We start from the raw sequence: 17837 nt of genomic DNA, 5'->3' as shown, positions 1-17837 counted from the left end.
TCTTTAATAAAGAACATATATTATGTATTGTGCTTGCTTCTACTGTGACCAAATGCCTTCACAGCTATTTTTTTTTTTTTTTTTTCATTGCTACCTTATTTTATATGTGTATATGCTGTGTGTGCAGATTAGAATGTGGACCTGATAAAACCCTTACTTGTAATAAATGTATTTTTCTTTGTGGAATTTTAAACTTGTTTTTTTTTATTCTATAAATCTTCACCCATCTGACAGGTAGTGTGACACTAACTGAGAGGAACAACTATCAATGCAATAATTGTACAATGTTTTTGTTTTGTTTTGTCTTTAATTTGTACTTCAGTGCTGCAGTTTTACACATATGTTCTTTTTGTCACACACTTTACCTTAAAGTTTCTTTCTCATTTTGGGTTTGCTCAGTCTGTTGCAGTTTCTGTTCCTTACAGGTTTGTGAGTTAATTCAGGCGGGAAATCGTAGCAAATTATTTTTTGGGGGTCCAGTTTGGGGAAGTGCAGCCAATCATCAACAAGCAACAGCACACTGTGTTTTGCATGACGCTCTTCAGATAATTGCTCAGAGGAGAGTAGCGGGAAATCTCTCACACAGAGAACTGTAGTCAATAACAAGAAAAATTCCAGAAAGTGGGAAAGTGTCCAAGAAGGGGAGCAAGAAGACCACGACCAAGAGCTCCAAGGGTGACAAGGGGGAGGAGGAGGAGGAGGTGGTGGGGAAGGCAGAAGAGGAGGAGGAAGAGAAAGAAGAGGAGGAGAAGGAGGCCCAACATCAGCTCCAAGGAGATCCAGGCTGCCGTTCGCCTTCTCTGACCCCGCAGAGCTGGCCAAGGACCACTGAAACACACACACCCGCTCTGAGAGCGTTTCACTCCTGGTTCTCTCCGTTTCACTCCTGATTGCCCACCACCACGTTGGAGGGTTGTGTCACTTGGCAAGACTAAAAAGCCGTTATTAACAGTGTCAATGACTAAATACACTTTGATTTAAAAAATAACTAAAAAGGATTTCTAAGTTTTGACATTGTTTAAACATTCTTCATTGGTGTTCTCCAGTCTCAAAGCAAATCCGGCAGGGCACTGACTTATCTGCATATTGGACTGTTGAAGATAACCTTGAAAATAAATTTTCAACAGAGCAAAGCTAATGCTAGGTTTTGCTGTCTGACACTTGCCTAACTCTTTATTAAGTTAGCAATTACTTTGATTAGTTTCAGCCAAAATAATACATTTTGGGGTCTTAAGGTACACAAGGTGGTCATGGTGACCCTATAACATGGCATAATGTCATTTGGTGACGTGCCCAAACTAAAATACTGTTTATTTGTGTTAGTGTTTTGAGACACTTTACAATGACTAAAATGACACCTGATTGTATTTGTATAGGAAGTCTTTAGGAGATGCTGTGGTGGCTCTAAAAAGAGCCTTTGGGATAGTTGGTGCAGGTCTGAGAGGGTCTTTACTTCTTCCCTTTGCCTGGACTCTTTTTGGAAGTTGTACTCTTTCTCGGAGTTGCCTTTTTCTGAGCAGATCTCTGCTTCTTTGGAGTGTCTTTGCCTGACTTTTTTTGTGAGGCTTTGGCACTTCTCTTCGGTGCTGGCTTCTTGGCTGCCGGCTTCTTGGCTGCCAGCTTCTTGGGCGTTGACTTCTTGACTGCTGGCTTCTTCTTCCTCCCTGCTTTCTTCGGTGTACCTGGCTTGCTCACTTCGTCCTTCTTGACAGCTGGCTTCCGGGCAGGAGATTTGGTTCGAGTAGTCTTGGACTTACTTTTGCGTGTCTCCTTCTTGGCTTCTGTCTTTGGCAACCTGAAGGTACCAGAGGCCCCAGTCCCTTTCACCTGCACAATGTCCCCTTTCTTGTCCATTCGCTTGATGGCCAGGTTGATCTGACGATTCTTTTTGTCCACATCCACACCCTCCATCCGCAGCGCCTTCTTGATGGCAGGCACGGAGACGCCTTTGGGCTGCTTGAACGCCGCCAGCACTTCCAGGATCTGCTTTACCATGGTCGGTCCTTTGGTCTTGCGCGCAGTGGTGGATCTCTTCTTAGCAGCGGACCCTTTCGCCTTTGCCGGGGCCGGGGCCGGTGCTTTAACCGGTGCAGCGTCCGGAGCAGCCGCTGGTACTTCCTCTGCCATGTTGATGATTGTTGTGTCTGAACACAGTTGCGCGTGAAGGCGGCAATTATAAAGCGAATGAGAACCGTAAAGACTCAAGCCGCCCCGCCCCTCGCGACTGCGTTGCCGCGTTTGTGTTTTCTCCCTCGCATTTTTGGGCGAAAATGTCACTCAAAATCGACGTTTTTCTCCGCGGAAGTGGCCGTGGCGACGAGCGGAGGATCTCACGCACTGTGTGTCGCCTCACCGGGGATCTGCGAGCCGGGGGTTGGTGGCCGCAGGCCGGAAAGAGGGCTCTCACACGGCGGCACGGAGCCGCCCGCAGTGTCTTTTCTTTACGTTTGTCGAGTAAATACGGTTTAAAGTGTTTCGGGCGGAGGGCGATTGTCGCGGTTCCATCAGCTGAGGTGTGCGACGGCAGGGTGAGAGTGGAGTGAGGCCGGTGTCCGCCACTCTGAGGCGGGGAGAGGGGCCGTTGTGAGCCGAGGTAAACACAGCGCGTCCCACAAACACCAGACAGTCAGCCGTTTGGGATCGGACGTGTGGCTGTTGCTAATCCAGATGAGAGATTATCACATGTCAGGAGCAGGGAGAGCTATTATGTATATAATAATGTGTGTTCAAGGTCTCATCTGCGACAATTTGAAGCTGAAGCCAGGAGGAGAAGGAGCCAGTCTGAACCTTGAATAAACCCAGCAACTAAGGTTAGGTTGGGTTGGTCTCTATTGTGGCCCTGTAATGACAGCTGGGAGAGGCTCCAGCAGACCCCCGTGACCCTGAGCTCAGGAAGAAGTGGGTATCGAAAATGGATGGATGTTAATGTTGTAGAAGAACAGACATAAACTGTTTAAAACATGCGTTGATAAATATCAGAATAGTTTTCATGTTCTCCCTGTGTCTGCGTGGGTTCTCTCCGGGTTCTCCGGCTTCCTCCCACACTCCAAAAACATGCATGTGAGGTCAATTGAACATTCTATATTGTCCGTAGGTGTGCATGTGTGTGTGTTCTATGTGGCCCTGCGATGAACTGGCGACTTGTCCAGGGTGTCACCCTGCCTTCGCCCTAAGACAGCTGGGAGAGGCTCCAGCAGACCCCCAGGACCCTGAATAGGAATAAGCGGGTATAGAAGATGGATGAATGGATAATATTCGAATAAAGACTCTGTCATTTCAAGGATAAATGGTGTTCAGTTCACAATGAAACAGTGCATTCTGACAATGTATTTGTTTGGTTTTATTCCAATTTGAATTTGATTTGAATTATTTTAAAAGTGATATCTATCCGCTACTTATAAATGTAGTAATATTTAAGATTAGACGCTGACTAAAATGCAAAATCAAAGCTGTTGTTAAAATTCACGGGCATAATTTTGTCCCACCCAGCCTCCATTTACGGTTTGTTTTGGAGTTTCCTCCTGAAGTGACGCGATTACGTGTGATTTCTTAAACATGTCTGTATGGGATGGAGTTGTTGACGCGAGCGTGCTTTTTCCGGGTTGATATTTGAAGAGATTATTTAAAAAAAAAAAAAAAGAAGAAGAAGAAGAAGGAGGAGTTGTTGCTGTTCGAGAGTGGGCGCGTGGCTCTGAAAAGAGCCGTTGGTTTGGGCAGCGCGAGCGGGTCGCCCTCTACTTGGCCTTGGGCGGCTTTTCGCTCCTCCTCGGCAGCAGGACGGCCTGTATGTTGGGCAGCACGCCGCCCTGAGCGATGGTCACGCCGCCCAGCAACTTGTTGAGCTCCTCGTCGTTGCGTACAGCCAGCTGCAGGTGACGAGGGATGATTCGAGTCTTCTTGTTGTCGCGGGCAGCATTTCCAGCCAGCTCGAGGATCTCAGCGGTGAGGTACTCGAGCACGGCGGCCAGGTAAACTGGAGCGCCGGCGCCGATGCGCCCGGCATAGTTTCCCTTCCGCAGCAGCCTGTGGACGCGGCCGACTGGAAACTGGAGTCCCGCCCGGGAAGAGCGCGACTTGGACTTGGCACGAGCCTTGCCGGCGCCTTTGCCGCCATCGCGACCTGACATTTTGACTAGTGGAGTTTCACGAAAATGTAACCGCAAAGCTGTGGCTGCGAGTTACATGTCGACAACTTTATTTTATACGGCAACGCACGTCTAAGTGTTCTCTGATTGGACAGATTTGGCGGAGAATGAATAAACCAATCACTAAAGAGAAGAGTGCAGCTTCCTGATGAAAGTTTTGTCGATGACGCTGAGCGATTTCGTCGTGTTGCAATTGATAACAACGAATGAAGATTATTAAGAATGATTTAAGAATTATTTATTTATTTATTTATAGTTTGTTTTTTGTTGTTAAAATTATTGTTGGTTTGGATCGTGTTGGTTGTCAGAATGCCGTTGACTGTCACAGTCACGTGTTATTGTCATACTTTCAAAATTAAACTACTCGATCTTCATTCTCCATGCGTCCCATTTATCGAACAATTACAATTGACAAACCTTTGGAATTTATCATAAGTGTGTGTGTGTGTGTGTGTGTGTGTGTGTGTGTGTGTGTGTGTGTGTGTGTGTGTGTGTGTGTGTGTGCCCACTGCCCAATCGACAGTGTTGTGCGTAAACGCGTTGAAGGAACGATCGTTCACACACTCTGTTTTTGTTTTAATCATTATTCAAATAAAACGACAATTCAAGCAGCATTTTTTCCCCGTCAGTTTTTAAAAATAAACTCGGGGTTAAAGCAGCAGCTGGCTATTAGTGTGGACCCAATGGGAAGCAACAAAGTGCAATTTTGAAAAATAATAGCTTGCAAAAACATACTGAAAAAATAAGATGCACTGTTTTTTTTGTCTGTTAATGATATGAACTATGAACAGAGCTAGTTCATTTTAAATTTTGTGAACTGAACTGTACGACACAGTTCCTAAATTCATGTGAGGTGACTTTAAAATTTACCTAAAATGCATGATTTTTTTTGTTTGTTTGTTTGTTTGTTTGTTTGTTTTTACTTTGAGAGGAAACTGGAGTACCTGGAGAGAACACCTGCAGACACATGCAAACAGAAAGGCCCGGGATTGAAGCCACGACCTTCTTGCTGTGAAGCAACAGTGCTAACCACTGCATTATCATGTGGCTTTTTTGTTTGTTTGTTTGTTTGTTGCCGGTGTGAGACCACTACTGGTCATTAGTCAATACCTTCAATGTCATAGATGATGATGATGTTTTCATCATAATTGTTACTGTAGTTGTTTTTATTAATTTTAAGTGTGACCTTATAACATTAGGGCTGCCACCATTCCTTTGAGTTTGATCGACACACAAATGTAAATGCAGATAAACCTATGTCAGCTTGTTCCTCCTGTCCTTTGACACATTTCCCTCAGTGTTTTTTTCCCAAAGGAAAAGAAAAATCCATGTCAATCATGAAGACAGCAACAAATGTATATTTATTTATACATACAGTAACAGATACTGACCAACCACAATGCCACATTTGTGTAAAGTGCAATAATATTAAAGTGAATAATAGCCTAAAGTTCATAACAAAAACTATGAAATCCCACTTTGGGCAGAGGTAGAATAGGAACACAAATTAACTCATGTTTGCATTGTGTGCTTTCTGTTAGTTTGTGGCCTGCTAGGAGTGAAAAAAAAGTTTGCCATCGACATTTTGCTTTCCGTCTTTTTTTTTTATCTTCAACTTTCTTGATCAATGATTCATTAACAACTAAGAAATGTTCAAACTGCAGTGGGACATTTGTGCACTTTTTGAAATAATGTTTGGTCTTTCATAAAGACACGGAAATTAAAAATGGTGATTAAATTGAAAACATACACAGATTAATCAGTCATCATATTGATCCTTAGTTGTATTCCTTATTTATATACCTGACTATTAAACTAGTAAAACTAGTGCTTAGCCATGTCAGCTTTAGATTATGTTAGGCTTACACCTAGTATAGTTACTTGGAGTGCAATGGTAAGAGCAAAACAAAACGGTATACTACCTACATTGTGACGAGCCCTGTGTGGGTTCTGCTGTTTACACTCTTTGAGTCACAAATGACATTTTCAGGAAGTACACGCAGGTACTTTAAGCATCACAACAAGAAAGACTGTCTGCAGAAGGCAGAGACATTCACACTTTGTCATTTGCTGAAGTAAGAAGCACTTTTCCTTTTAGTTTTGCCTGACACGTAAACAGAACGGCAAAATACATTAACTGCATAGCTGGATGGGTGTTGACATTCCCACTCATGCATGCTTCAGAGAGTTTCCACTATAAGGTGCTGAATGTGCCAAACAAAAAATGAATGCATGATAAATGGATGTGTAATTTTTTTTAAAACATCCATTTGTTAATCTTTTTAACACTAGAGTGTGGGGGAATGAATGATGACTGGATCAATGGACTGATAGGTTAAAATTAAAATGAAGGCAGTTTAATTATAATAACTAATACTCGGGTGAAAAATGGATAGACATTAACTTGTTGTACTGGTGGAAATGTATTTTCAAGGTAACCTTAAGTGGGGGGGGCAAATAAAATAAACAATAAAAATATGGCCAATTTAAATCAAACACTGATCGAGGGGCCGTCTTGCCACACACAATTCATTTTGCAGGTGTCTGTGCCCTGCTCCACAGATGTAGTGCAAAATTGCTATGAAACTGGGAAGAACTGATGCTCAATGTCAAAATTTAGAATTTTCTTTGGTGATTGAGGCTGTTGCGGTGCGCTCTGAGAGAATCTTGGCAGTAATGGCTTTCTAATCTTGACAGTGACACGCCCCTGCAACGGAGTGGTGGGCAAGCAAGGAGTTAAACGGAACGGACCAGGAGTGAAAAGTAAAGAATTATAGGACATAATGAGCCCACCGAGTCCCTGTTGAGGGGACTGCAGCTGTCAGAGCGGGGGGGTGTTGCTGTGGTCCTAGGCCAGCTCTGCGGGTGAGAAGACGTGGACGGCAGCCTGGATCTCCTTGGAGCTGATGGTTGACCTCTTGTTGAAATGAGCCAGACGTGACGCCTTCCCCGCACTTTATTGAAAAATGTCTGTGACAAATGAGTTGACGAGGCTCCACGGTTTTGGAGGAGATGCCAGCGTCAGGATGGACCTGCCTCAGCACCTTGTACACGCAGCTGGAGTAGCTCTCCCTGCTACTGCTGCTCGTCCTCCTCCGCCTCCTTGCCACTCTTGGGCGTGGTCTTCTTGCTCCCCTTCTTGGACACTTTCCCAGTCTGACATTTTCTTTGGCATTGCTCTCTATGTGACAGATTTCCCGCCTCTCTCCTCAAAGCAATTCTCTGAATAGCGTCACGCAAAACACAATGTGCTGTTGCTTGTCGACGATTGGCTGTGCTTCCCCAGATTGGCAAAAATAAATAAATAAATCCTTCGCTGTGTTTTCCCGCCTGAATTAACTGTCCCTCAACTGTCAGGAACAGAAACAGCAACACACTGAGCAAACTCTGTTTGCGCAATGTTTAATGTGCTCATATTTAAAATTCTAGCTCTGAAGCACAAAAAAAAAAAAAAAATGGCAGTAGTTGTCCCACTGAGATTATTTGCTAACTTGGTGTCTGTCTGACTGGTGAAGTTCTATAGAATATTTAAAACTAGGAAAAAGAAATACTAACAAAAATTAGGCCCACCTTTTTACCTGTATATGTGTGCACACAGGACATACATCTAAATAAGGTTGCAATAACTGTGCCATGATATTTGGTCACATGATAAAAGCAACCACAAGATGTTATAGTTGTAATTCTATAATGACAACAGACATTTTATTTTACTCAGATGACCTGAAGTATGTTGTCTGACTGTATTTGTATAGGAAGTCTTTAGCAGATGCTGTGGTGGCTCTTAAAAGAGCCTTTGGGACAGTTGGTGCAGGTCTGAGAGGGTCTTTACTTCTTCCCTTTGCGCGAGGTCTTTGTGGAAGTTTTACTCCTCCCCTGGGTTGCCTTTTTCTGAGCAGACCTGCTCAGCTTCTTTGGTGATACTTTGTCAGACCTCTTGACCCTTTTTTTAGGTGCTGGCTTCTTGGCGGCTGGCTTCTTGGCTGCTGGCTTCTTGGCGGCTGGCTTCTTGGCTGCTGGCTTCTTAGCTGTTGGCTTCTTGGCGGCTGGCTTCTTGGCGGCTGGCTTCTTGGCGGCTGGCTTCTTCTTATCTTTCTTTGGTGTACCTGCTTTTTTCACTTTGACCTTCTTTTCAGCCCTCTTTAGTGGAGATTTGGTGCGAGCATTCTTGGACTCACTCTTGCGCGTCTCCTTCTTGGCTTCTGTCTTTGGCAACCTGAAGGAACCAGAGGCTCCGTTCCCACTCGCCTGCACAATTTCGCCGTTCTTCACCAGTCGTTTGATGGCCAGGTTGATGTGACTATTTCGCTTTGCCACATCCACACCGTTCCCCCGCAGAGTCTTCTTGATGACGTGTGTGGAGGTGCCCTTGCGCTGTTTGGAGTCAGCCAGCACTTCCAGGATCTGCTTGGAGAGGCTCGGTCCTTTGTTCCTTTGCGCCGAGGAGGACCTTTTCCTTTGGGCTGATGCTTTTGCCTTTGCAGGCGCTGCAGCCGCTGGTACTTCCTCTGCCATGTTGATGATTGTTGTGTCTGAACACAGTTGCGCGTGAAGGCGGCAATTATAAAGCGAATGAGAACCGTAAAGACTCAAGCCGCCCCGCCCCTCGCGACTGCGTTGCCGCGTTTGTGTTTTCTCCCTCGCATTTTTGGGCGAAAATGTCACCCAAAATCGACGTTTTTCTCCGCGGAAGTGGCCGTGGCGACGAACGGAGGATCTCACGCACTGTGTGTCGCCTCACCGGGGATCTGCGAGCCGGGGGTTGGTGGCCGCAGGCCGGAAAGAGGGCTCTCACACGGCGGCACGGAGCCGCCCGCAGTGTCTTTTCTTTACGTTTGTCGAGTAAATACGGTTTAAAGTGTTTCGGGCGGAGGGCGATTGTCGCGGTTCCATCAGCTGAGGTGTGCGACGGCAGGGTGAGAGTGGAGTGAGGCCGGTGTCCGCCACTCTGAGGCGGGGAGAGGGGCCGTTGTGAGCCGAGGTAAACACAGCGCGTCCCACAAACACCAGACAGTCAGCCGTTTGGGATCTAGTGGGTGTAGGTGTGGCTGTTGCTAATCCAGTTTATAGGTCATCACATCAAGGGACAGAAAAATGATGCGCTTCAGTTGGTGTTTAATCTCTTTGTCAAACAAAATGGTAGAAAGATTGTTAAATGATGTTTCAATAACATCCGAATGTCCCTGTCACCGCCCCCTTTTTTTTATTTTTATTTTTATCAACAACAGATTTTTTTTTTAATTAATATATTATTAATATATTATATATTATTAAATATTAATAATTTTAGCCATTCTTCTTTTAATTTTAATTTTAATTTCTTTTTAGGTCCTTTATCTATTCAACCACGTCATTAATGCAGCAGATGGATCGAGGGTTTTGGTGACCCACCTCATATAGGAAAAAAAAAATGTATCCTGGGATATAAAGAAAATGTGCTTTCAAGTCAATTGAAAATTAACCAAGCAACGGTCTTTGAAGCCCCACAGTATAGCTCTTTATTGAAATGACTATTTAAGCACTGAAAAATGGATGAAATACAACTAATTTATGACTTAGTTACTATTAATATAATTTCTTCAAGTTTGGCGGCCCAGATTAAAAACGGGCCCTGTAGTTTGTTGTTAATGCCTGATCCAGACAGTGGAACAAGGAGGCTGTGATCACTGACCCAAACAGAGACACAGTTGATGAGATTAATGTTCAGTGTGTTTGGACAGTTGCTGTCGGAGTGACCGTGAGGTCCCCACGACAACAGTTGCGAGTTACGGTCAGGCTACAGTTGGACATGGGGCTGCTGCCGACAGCTCTCCAGATAGAAGGAGGTGAATGGCAGTATAAGGAATGCGTGTATTGTTCTGAGCAATCTCATGGAAATTGCGCTCCTGCCGCGGCCACTGCTGCTTGTTTATAATTGACTACTCTTGTTCTGACAGGCAGACAGACTGTGACTCTCGCCTCAATACAGCAACACAACTGGTTGCACCACAAATTTAAACTCAGTGAACAATCCCGCCGGTCCATTTCATAGGCCAGCTTTGGCAATGACGATGAGTTTGTTAACCCTTATATGGGGGAGAAAAGGGCTGTCTTTTTCAGGAAGAGAGGTTGAACTCAACGTGTCATCTTCTTTCTAACTTTTGCTCTTTCTTTGTCAAGAGAGTGATCTTTGTCGTTAACTGCTTTCAAATGAACTCTTTCCTAGGGAGGACTGGACAGAAATGAGAACAAATCTTAAATCCACAACCAATCAGAACATCAAACAATGACTTCTGCTACCCAATGCTAGAAACTGGGACGTTTTCTTGTTGTCTCATGTTTTCTACCAGACACTGTCCAAATGGACAGTGAAACTGAGGAATGTTGAGTTTTTCTTTATATTGATGGTGGAGTTGCATGGTGTTAGTGAGAGGTGAAGGATGAACCTCAGGTGTTAGCCCTTAAAGTCACCATTTGGAAACTGTTCATATCAGCAGACAGTCTGTAAATTTTTACTGCGAAGGTTACAGGTTTTATGCACTCTTGCACAACAGATTACGCATGGTAGTACATATGTTTCAACACTAGAGGGCAGTGGATAGTAGTCAGAGAGGCGGGCCAGCGGATCTTGGAAAAACCTACCAATTACATTACATTTATTTACAGAGCAGGGAAAGCATATTTGATCTTTACCAACTATTGATTATCTGGACAGTTGGAGTGGAACATCGAACAGTTTAAAAGTAAAAACACAGGCAACTTTTTTGTGTTTGTATAGTTACACATGGGAACAAACATGTATCATAAAGACCAGCAACATCTGGCTGGCAGGTGGGAAATCACTGGTTCCCTTAATATCAGTTGAAGGGGGCGCGGCAGTCATCATTTTTTTGGTGACTAAACAGAGCTTTCCTCTTCTGTCCTCTCCCCCTGGTTCGCCGATCTCCGGTCAATAACCTCTGTCTGACTCAGCTTCCACACTCCTGCAGAGGAAAAAGGCACGTGTGTTTGTGTGCATGCATATGTGTATACGTGCGTGCGTGCATGCGAGCGTGTGTGTTGCACTGACTGTAGGCAGCGGTCAGCAGCAGTGCAGGGATGAAAATGATGAAGGAGGCTCTCACTGTGTTCCCAATGAAGATCTGCAGGCCATCAATCTGCTGCTGGACCAACCCCTGTAAACACACAAAGGGCCTTAAAGACGTGTAATCAGACGGATGGATGTTTACTTGAAGCATTCAATTTCTCATATTTATTTTAAAAACAGTTTGTATTAACCCTTAAGTAGCTCCCTCCTGTGACTAACACATGCATAAAATTGCCATGATTTGCCACAAACTCACCTGCACCTGTGCCACCGCTGCGCCAGTGCTGCTGTGTGCCGTGACATCACTTCCTGTGGTGAAAGAGACTTAATCAGATTCATTTTTGGGGATTTGTTCAGAGCTTAAGCAAAGACCAATAAAGCTAAACTAGTTTTAGCCTCAGTCTGTATAATGTAAAGCATTGATTGGAGCTCACTGTTCAGGTTCTCTCTGCTGTCCACGTGATGTGAGGGTTGTGTTGGGTGGATGTGAGCTGCAGGATGAAACAAAGTGTGCGACAGGGTTTGTGCTGTGCCAATTGGAAAGTTGAGTGATTGCACAACAGCAGCAATATTCCTCAACATTTAGCACCGACATTTGTTCAAAGAGAGGTACGTTTTGGTGCTAATTGAGTGCTGTTTGCAAATTAGGTCCAATTTATTCTTCTGATAACAAATATATCTCCAAAATTATCAAATAAAATGGGTATCCTTTCAACCTCACAGTGCAGTGAGTTAGAAAATTATTTACAGTTTACGCTTCTGAATTACATCATTAAATCATTATTATTATTACATATTTATTTTTATTTATTCATTTAATTGATATGTGTTACGTTTTCATAAAAGCATAAATCAGACAAATTCCACATATATTGCAGTAAAAGTGTTTGTGCCATGTATTTAAAGGCCACTATGGAAGATTCACACTTTTTTAAATCATATTTTGCAACCAGCATATTGTGTGTCTGCCTCGTATAATGCGAGCATACGGCGCAAGATGATGAGGTGAAGTGTGACGGTCTGGTCGTTGAACAGCCCAGGCAGCAGGACTCTGCAGTGAAAGAAACCAGAGTCCGAAGGTCGAGGGTTGGAGATGGAGAGAGAAAAGGAGGACAGCAGCGAGAACCTACAGACAGCAAGATATCATGGTCATCGTCACCCGTCTGCGGGACACAATAGGAGACACTGTCCTGGAACAAAAACATTCCTTACCTGTCGGACTTCCTGTAGGTCACCTCACCAGCAGCTTGGTGGATCACGCTGTTGTGGCAGCTTAACAGAGATGGTTTTCCTCTCCCCCAGCACACCTCGTCTCCGCTCTGGAGCTCCGCCTCCACGCGGCACGGCAGCACCACCAACGTCCCGGCCACTCCCACCACCGTGTCTGTGGTGCCCGCTGACACACAAGCTGCACCGGTCAGGCAGACATGTCTTATTAACGGCTTGATCAGGGGTCGGCAACCCTTAGCATTAAAAGAGCCATTTGGGCCCGTTCCCAACAACGTCGTTACATCAGAACTGCATCTGGCTCAAAGCAAGTGAAAGGCCAGAATGCGGAACTGTCTCCTGTGGGTCGGGTTGGCCACATTTCTCTCTGAGAAAAAACAAACAAATGTTTTGTTGTTGTTGTTGTTTGTTTTTTTTGTTTGTTTTTTTAAACAGTGTTTCACCGTCTTTCATCTCCGTCAGTCAGCCTGTTCAGTGTTCAGCTGGACTTAGTCTATCTCTCGTATACATGAGCACAGACACAGACGCAGACACACACAGGTGAACAGTGCGTCTGCCTCAACTCCGAAGCAGCGGCAGTGATAATGAAGCAGTGTCGCTCACATGGAAATTATCTCATTAGCGATAGGCTCTTCTTTATTTTTTGGTCACGGTGGCGCAGCAAGAAGGTTGTGGGTTCGATTCCGGGCTTGGGACCTTTCTGTGTGGAGTTTGCATGTTCTCCCTGTGTCTGCGTGGGTTCTCTCCAGGTTCTCCGGCTTCCTCCCACACTCCAAAAACATGCATGTGAGGTCGTTGAACACTCTAAATTGTCCGTAGGTGTGCAGGTGAGTGTGCATGCTTGTTTGTCTCTATGTGGCTCTGTGATGAGCTGGCAACTTGTCCAGGGTGGCTCCAGCAGACCCCCGTGACCCTAATCTCAGGAAGAAGCGGGTATAGATAATGAATGAACGAAAATAAGTTTGATTTTAATGTCACCTGAGGGCCTCAGTCTCCAAAGAAATAACTATCACAATGAAAAAAATGGTCATTAATCATCTTTTTTCCCCCAAAATGAGCTCGCTCTCTCAAAACCACGGGAACCACAGCAGAGGGAGATAAGAGCCGCAATCGGCTCCGGAGCCACAGGTTGCCGACCACTGGGCTAGATGCTATTCTTCCATCCATTATTTCTCACTCAGGGTCGTGGTGGAGTTGGATAGAAAATAGACTAAGTGGCGAGTTAGTATGCTCATTCTATACAATCATTATATTGTATGTAGAGCATATATGTATATAGGTAAACTTTAAGTAAATTGTGCCAACATATAATAAACACAGATAACCACGGAACATTAAATATTTGTTTTAATTTTCCTCTTTAGAAATCCTAAGCATTTGTTTCAGTAGTTTTTGTTCATTCGAACTGTTTCGCCTGTTAGCTGAACGTGTGTATAGTATATGTCGCCCTGCAGGACTAGTGAGTGTCTTCAAGCAGGCCAAAGGAGTTGGAGGGTTGGAGGGTGGGTGACAGGGTCTGACTCACCTGTGAGGAGACACACAGAGGAGAAGGTGCGAAGAACCAGCGGCAGAAGCATGTTGATGTGTTCACAGACAGGCCGGATGTGGACTGAGTCGACTCACTTCTGTTTTCCATCCAGACAGATATTTATAGGCACGCTGGCTCAACCAACTGGACAACAAATCAGGGGACACCAACTAAAGATTGACGCAATAAAAGAGTGAGGTCTGGCAATGATATTAAAACTTGTTACATGAACAAACCTGCGTTCTGGCTCACTAACTAGTTCACCCTGTCAGGAAAGTAATTATTAGTCTGACAGACTAGAAATTCATTGTGTTTTAAAAATAAAAAAATAAAAAAAAGGAATACAAATCTTAGCCGCTGTCTTATTCACAATATATCTTTGCTGTAATATACTCGTATCACTATATTACAACCTCTCCTTGCCTGTTTATTGCTCTTCCCCCCGCCTCCTCTCCCCTGTCCTCTCTGCTGACAGTGGAGACATTAGGGGGTCAAAGGTCAGGTTTGTTTTGGCCCCCATTTGGTTTCGTGCCACATTCCTCTCTGATCACATTCTTCCCACTGGAAATATAAATATATCATATTTTGACAAGATATTAAACTACAGCAGCTCCCATGATGCATCTGGTCTCCACTCTGACCATCGTGGCTCCAGGCTCTGCAGTGTTTGTGTTCAGTTACTCTGATTAGATTCTGTTGACGATGCAGCTTTCAGTGGTCAGATGCAGGACAGGAACGCTATGGCAAGAACTTATCTGGCTCTACTGCCTGCAACATGAAAATTGGGGAGGATTGTTCCTTACCATCATTTTGTTTCTTCTTCACCACACTTCTGCAGCAGAGAATTATTTCCTGCCCTCCATCTGCCTTTTCCATCCCAAACTTATGGTGACGTGATATTGAAGGCAAACAAGCTGTTTTCAAGTACTGAGTTTGTTAGTGTCACTGTATCAGCCTTGGGGTGGAGGCTGATGAGGATGTGACTACAGGAGTTTCTAGTTTCACCTTCTGACCAGCCAGAAAGCCCAGAACCTCTACAGTGGGAGGGCCTTATATGCCAGCCTGCCAGTAGTGGGCAGACAGCTGATAGGTGGAGCCATCTTCAGATAAGAGTTCACATTAGTTCCTGCATTTTTCATCATGTTTACAAGTCCCAGGTCAGATTACAGCATTTTAATGACTCGTAACTGTCGTGTCAGAGGGATGTTTGGAACTGCAGCACTGTTTGATGTGAACGGCATCGCTGAAATGTAAACTTTCAAGTGGAGCCAAAAGAAACTGCTTCAGATCTGTGACGGCGGTCGTTGAGTTCACTGAAAACTGTGCACTGAGACCAGTCAAAGACTGGGGGACATCCAGCTCATAAACATCAGGGACAAAATCTCATTAAAAATGTATCCTTGTCACGACACCCCCAAAACCCAACAACAAATGTAAAAAAAAATTATGTGAACAGTTTTCTGTCCAATAGTGCCTCCTCATCAAGCCATCAACCAGCCTCTCCTCTCTGTGGTCACACACACACTGCAGGCTTTTTCCAGCTGAGAGGGGTCACGTTTCAGATTGTTCTCTTAACGTTTTACTGCGGATTATCGGAGCACTTACCAACAGAGTTCAACTATCAAGGAGCTGTTACAGTCGAGGTCAGGCCCAAACTTTCAAACATGAGCTGAAACGCAAGAGTTACTGGAACTCGTCTCAGCCTGCTGCTGCTGCTGTTTCGAAAATCAAACGTTTCAGTCAAAAGGGTCTGAGCTCTGCTCAACCAAGCATTCTTAAGAACTCAAAAATGTGTATGTTAAAGTGTCCTTACCACCTGACCAGCAAGTGATCATTCCAGTAGTGTTATGAGTGTAATGTAATCACAAGGTGTAATCAGCTCAATGGCCTACAACCAAAGACCAGGAATTAACGAGGAAAAGCATGGCGAGACGTGAAGTGGGAGAAATAATGGACCTCAGCAGGAGTCTCAGCAGGGATTAAAAATAGTCTCCAGCCATAAACATCCAATGTCTGTTTGTGTGTGGACACTTGTAATGTTTTTGGGGGTAGTAACAGACCAAGACCAGACCAAATTATAGTCTTCAAATTGTCTTCATTCTCCCCATCTTCACTCAGTCTGCTGAGTCAGCACAGCATCCATACATACATACATACATACATACATACATACATACATACATACATACATCCAGTCCACAGCCAACCACCCAACCATATATCTATACATCTGTCCATCAATCCATTCATACATCCATGCATTCGTACACAAGCTCATCCTTCCATCTGTCCATCCATCCATCCTGCATAACTTGTTTGTCTCTCAGCTGTGTGTTGACCGAGGAAACAACACAAACTGGGTTCTTGCTCCCCCGTCCCCATCGTGTGTAGCTCTCAGCAGCTGCAGGAGCGCCGGCTGTTTGCCTCCATAACTCATCTGCAGAGAAGGACAAACTGCCCCCGTGAGGAAATCAAACATTTTCTCTCTCTCTCTCCCTCCTTCTCTCTCTCACTCTCTCTCTCACTCTGCTCCATTCTGCTGCAGCTTCAACTCTATCTTTTTCCAACCTCTCTTTCCTGGTGGGGGCGCTGCAAATCTCTCCAAACTCTGTGGACAAACCAGCCTCAAGCTCCTGTGTCCTCCCGGTGTGGTTTCGAGATTGGTTCACTTTACCTCAGTCTGACCTATCTGACCAAAGCTTCACAGAAGGACTGCGGCAGACAGGACAGGACAGGACTACTGCTCTGGTGATATTCTGCCCCCTATTTGTGTGTGGAGGAATCGCTTCACATCCGATATGTTTAAATCACAAAAAGCATGATCCATTTGTAGATGGATGAGGAGGAGCTCAGCTGTTTGGTTTTGAAACATGAACAGCGCGAGCTATGAGAGGAATCTGAGTATAAATCACAGCGATGCCTCGTCTGTGTAATCAGCTCCGCACTCATGAATTCACTCGGAGCATCGCGGACGTAATGCCAGGAATGTGCGGCTGAAAATTTAAAGTGGCAAGTTGCCATTTTTAGTCCTGTGAGTCTGGCAGTCAATGATGGAGGGTCGCAGTGTGGAGGAAGATCCGTGACGTTTAATGTTCCCTGCTCAAGCCCTGGGTGGGCGGGGTCAGTTTTTTAGAGCCGCCAAGGACCGCGCTGCCGTTCCTCTGGCAATAGTGCGAAGCTGAGCAAGTTTTCAACATGAAAATAAATCAGCGGACTTTCACCAAGACCGCTCCTTCTATGGAGATCAGCTACTGCAGCAGCAAGGTCAGGGGTCACCGCATCCTCCATCCCACTGTCTGCCCACCTGTCCAGCTGCTTAGTTTTGGTGCCTTTTCCAGCCATACGCAGGGACAACCTGATAACTATAAAAGGAGATTTCAACACCAAAAACGTACATACTGAGGAACAGTTTACCCGCCTCGATCTAGTACGCTATGGACGATAGCCCAGTTGATTGGAAAGTGCACACATTCCTGTCCTTCTCAGGATTGTCTTTTCTTAATTGTGTAATTTGTCCCTTCATGCCATCACGTTAAAATTGGAATATTTTAAGTGAAAACCCCATCCAGGTGCATTAACAGTTACATGTTTTTTGTTTTTGTTTTTTTGTTGTTGTTTTTTGCTGTGTTAACATGACTGTGTTAACGTCATTGTGTATTTTTCTGGGTCAATCACATTCATATAGGATGTTTTGCCTGGTGCAAGGTCAACTGTGGAGGTCATGGGAAGGAGCAGCCAGGGACCCATGCAGATGTCCACCAGGGGTCAAGTGATTACATCTGTTTGTGTTTGGGATTAAAGGGATAATTCTGTTATTTGAGGGATTGCAGAATTCTAAACTTCTGGGCCAACATGCAGGAAACATCTATGG

At 44.7% G+C, this 17837-nt stretch overlaps 3 protein-coding genes across 3 annotated transcripts; all 3 read right to left on the bottom strand.

Moving 5' to 3' along the window:
- Window positions 1-287: 287 nt before the first annotated feature.
- Window positions 288-8688, bottom strand: LOC142892057 (uncharacterized). The gene is made up of 2 exons (XM_076032087.1): window positions 8099-8688; window positions 288-1583 (listed from the first exon to the last, which is right to left on the bottom strand). Exons 1-2 carry the CDS (start codon window positions 8658-8660, stop codon window positions 1450-1452), a joined length of 696 nt encoding a protein of 231 aa, XP_075888202.1. The 5' UTR covers window positions 8661-8688; the 3' UTR covers window positions 288-1449.
- LOC142892059 (histone H2A-like) lies at window positions 3735-4127 on the bottom strand. Its single transcript, XM_076032089.1, has one exon. The coding sequence runs from the start codon at window positions 4125-4127 to the stop codon at window positions 3735-3737; it is 393 nt and encodes a 130-aa protein (XP_075888204.1).
- A 1964-nt stretch (window positions 8689-10652) lies between the features above and the next one.
- On the bottom strand, window positions 10653-14048 carry LOC142892054 (hepatitis A virus cellular receptor 1 homolog). The gene is made up of 7 exons (XM_076032082.1): window positions 13964-14048; window positions 12424-12619; window positions 12201-12337; window positions 11646-11702; window positions 11468-11520; window positions 11194-11299; window positions 10653-11107 (listed from the first exon to the last, which is right to left on the bottom strand). The coding sequence occupies exons 1-7, from the start codon at window positions 14013-14015 to the stop codon at window positions 11022-11024; spliced, it is 687 nt and encodes a 228-aa protein (XP_075888197.1). The 5' UTR covers window positions 14016-14048; the 3' UTR covers window positions 10653-11021.
- Window positions 14049-17837: the final 3789 nt, after the last annotated feature.

This window comes from Nelusetta ayraudi, unplaced genomic scaffold (assembly GCF_046127955.1).
Source record: "Nelusetta ayraudi isolate G7.1 ecotype Tasmania unplaced genomic scaffold, CSIRO-AGI_Nayr_v1 ptg000033l, whole genome shotgun sequence".
Taxonomy (NCBI): domain Eukaryota; kingdom Metazoa; phylum Chordata; class Actinopteri; order Tetraodontiformes; family Monacanthidae; genus Nelusetta; species Nelusetta ayraudi.
This window is presented reverse-complemented; position numbering and strand designations above follow the sequence as displayed.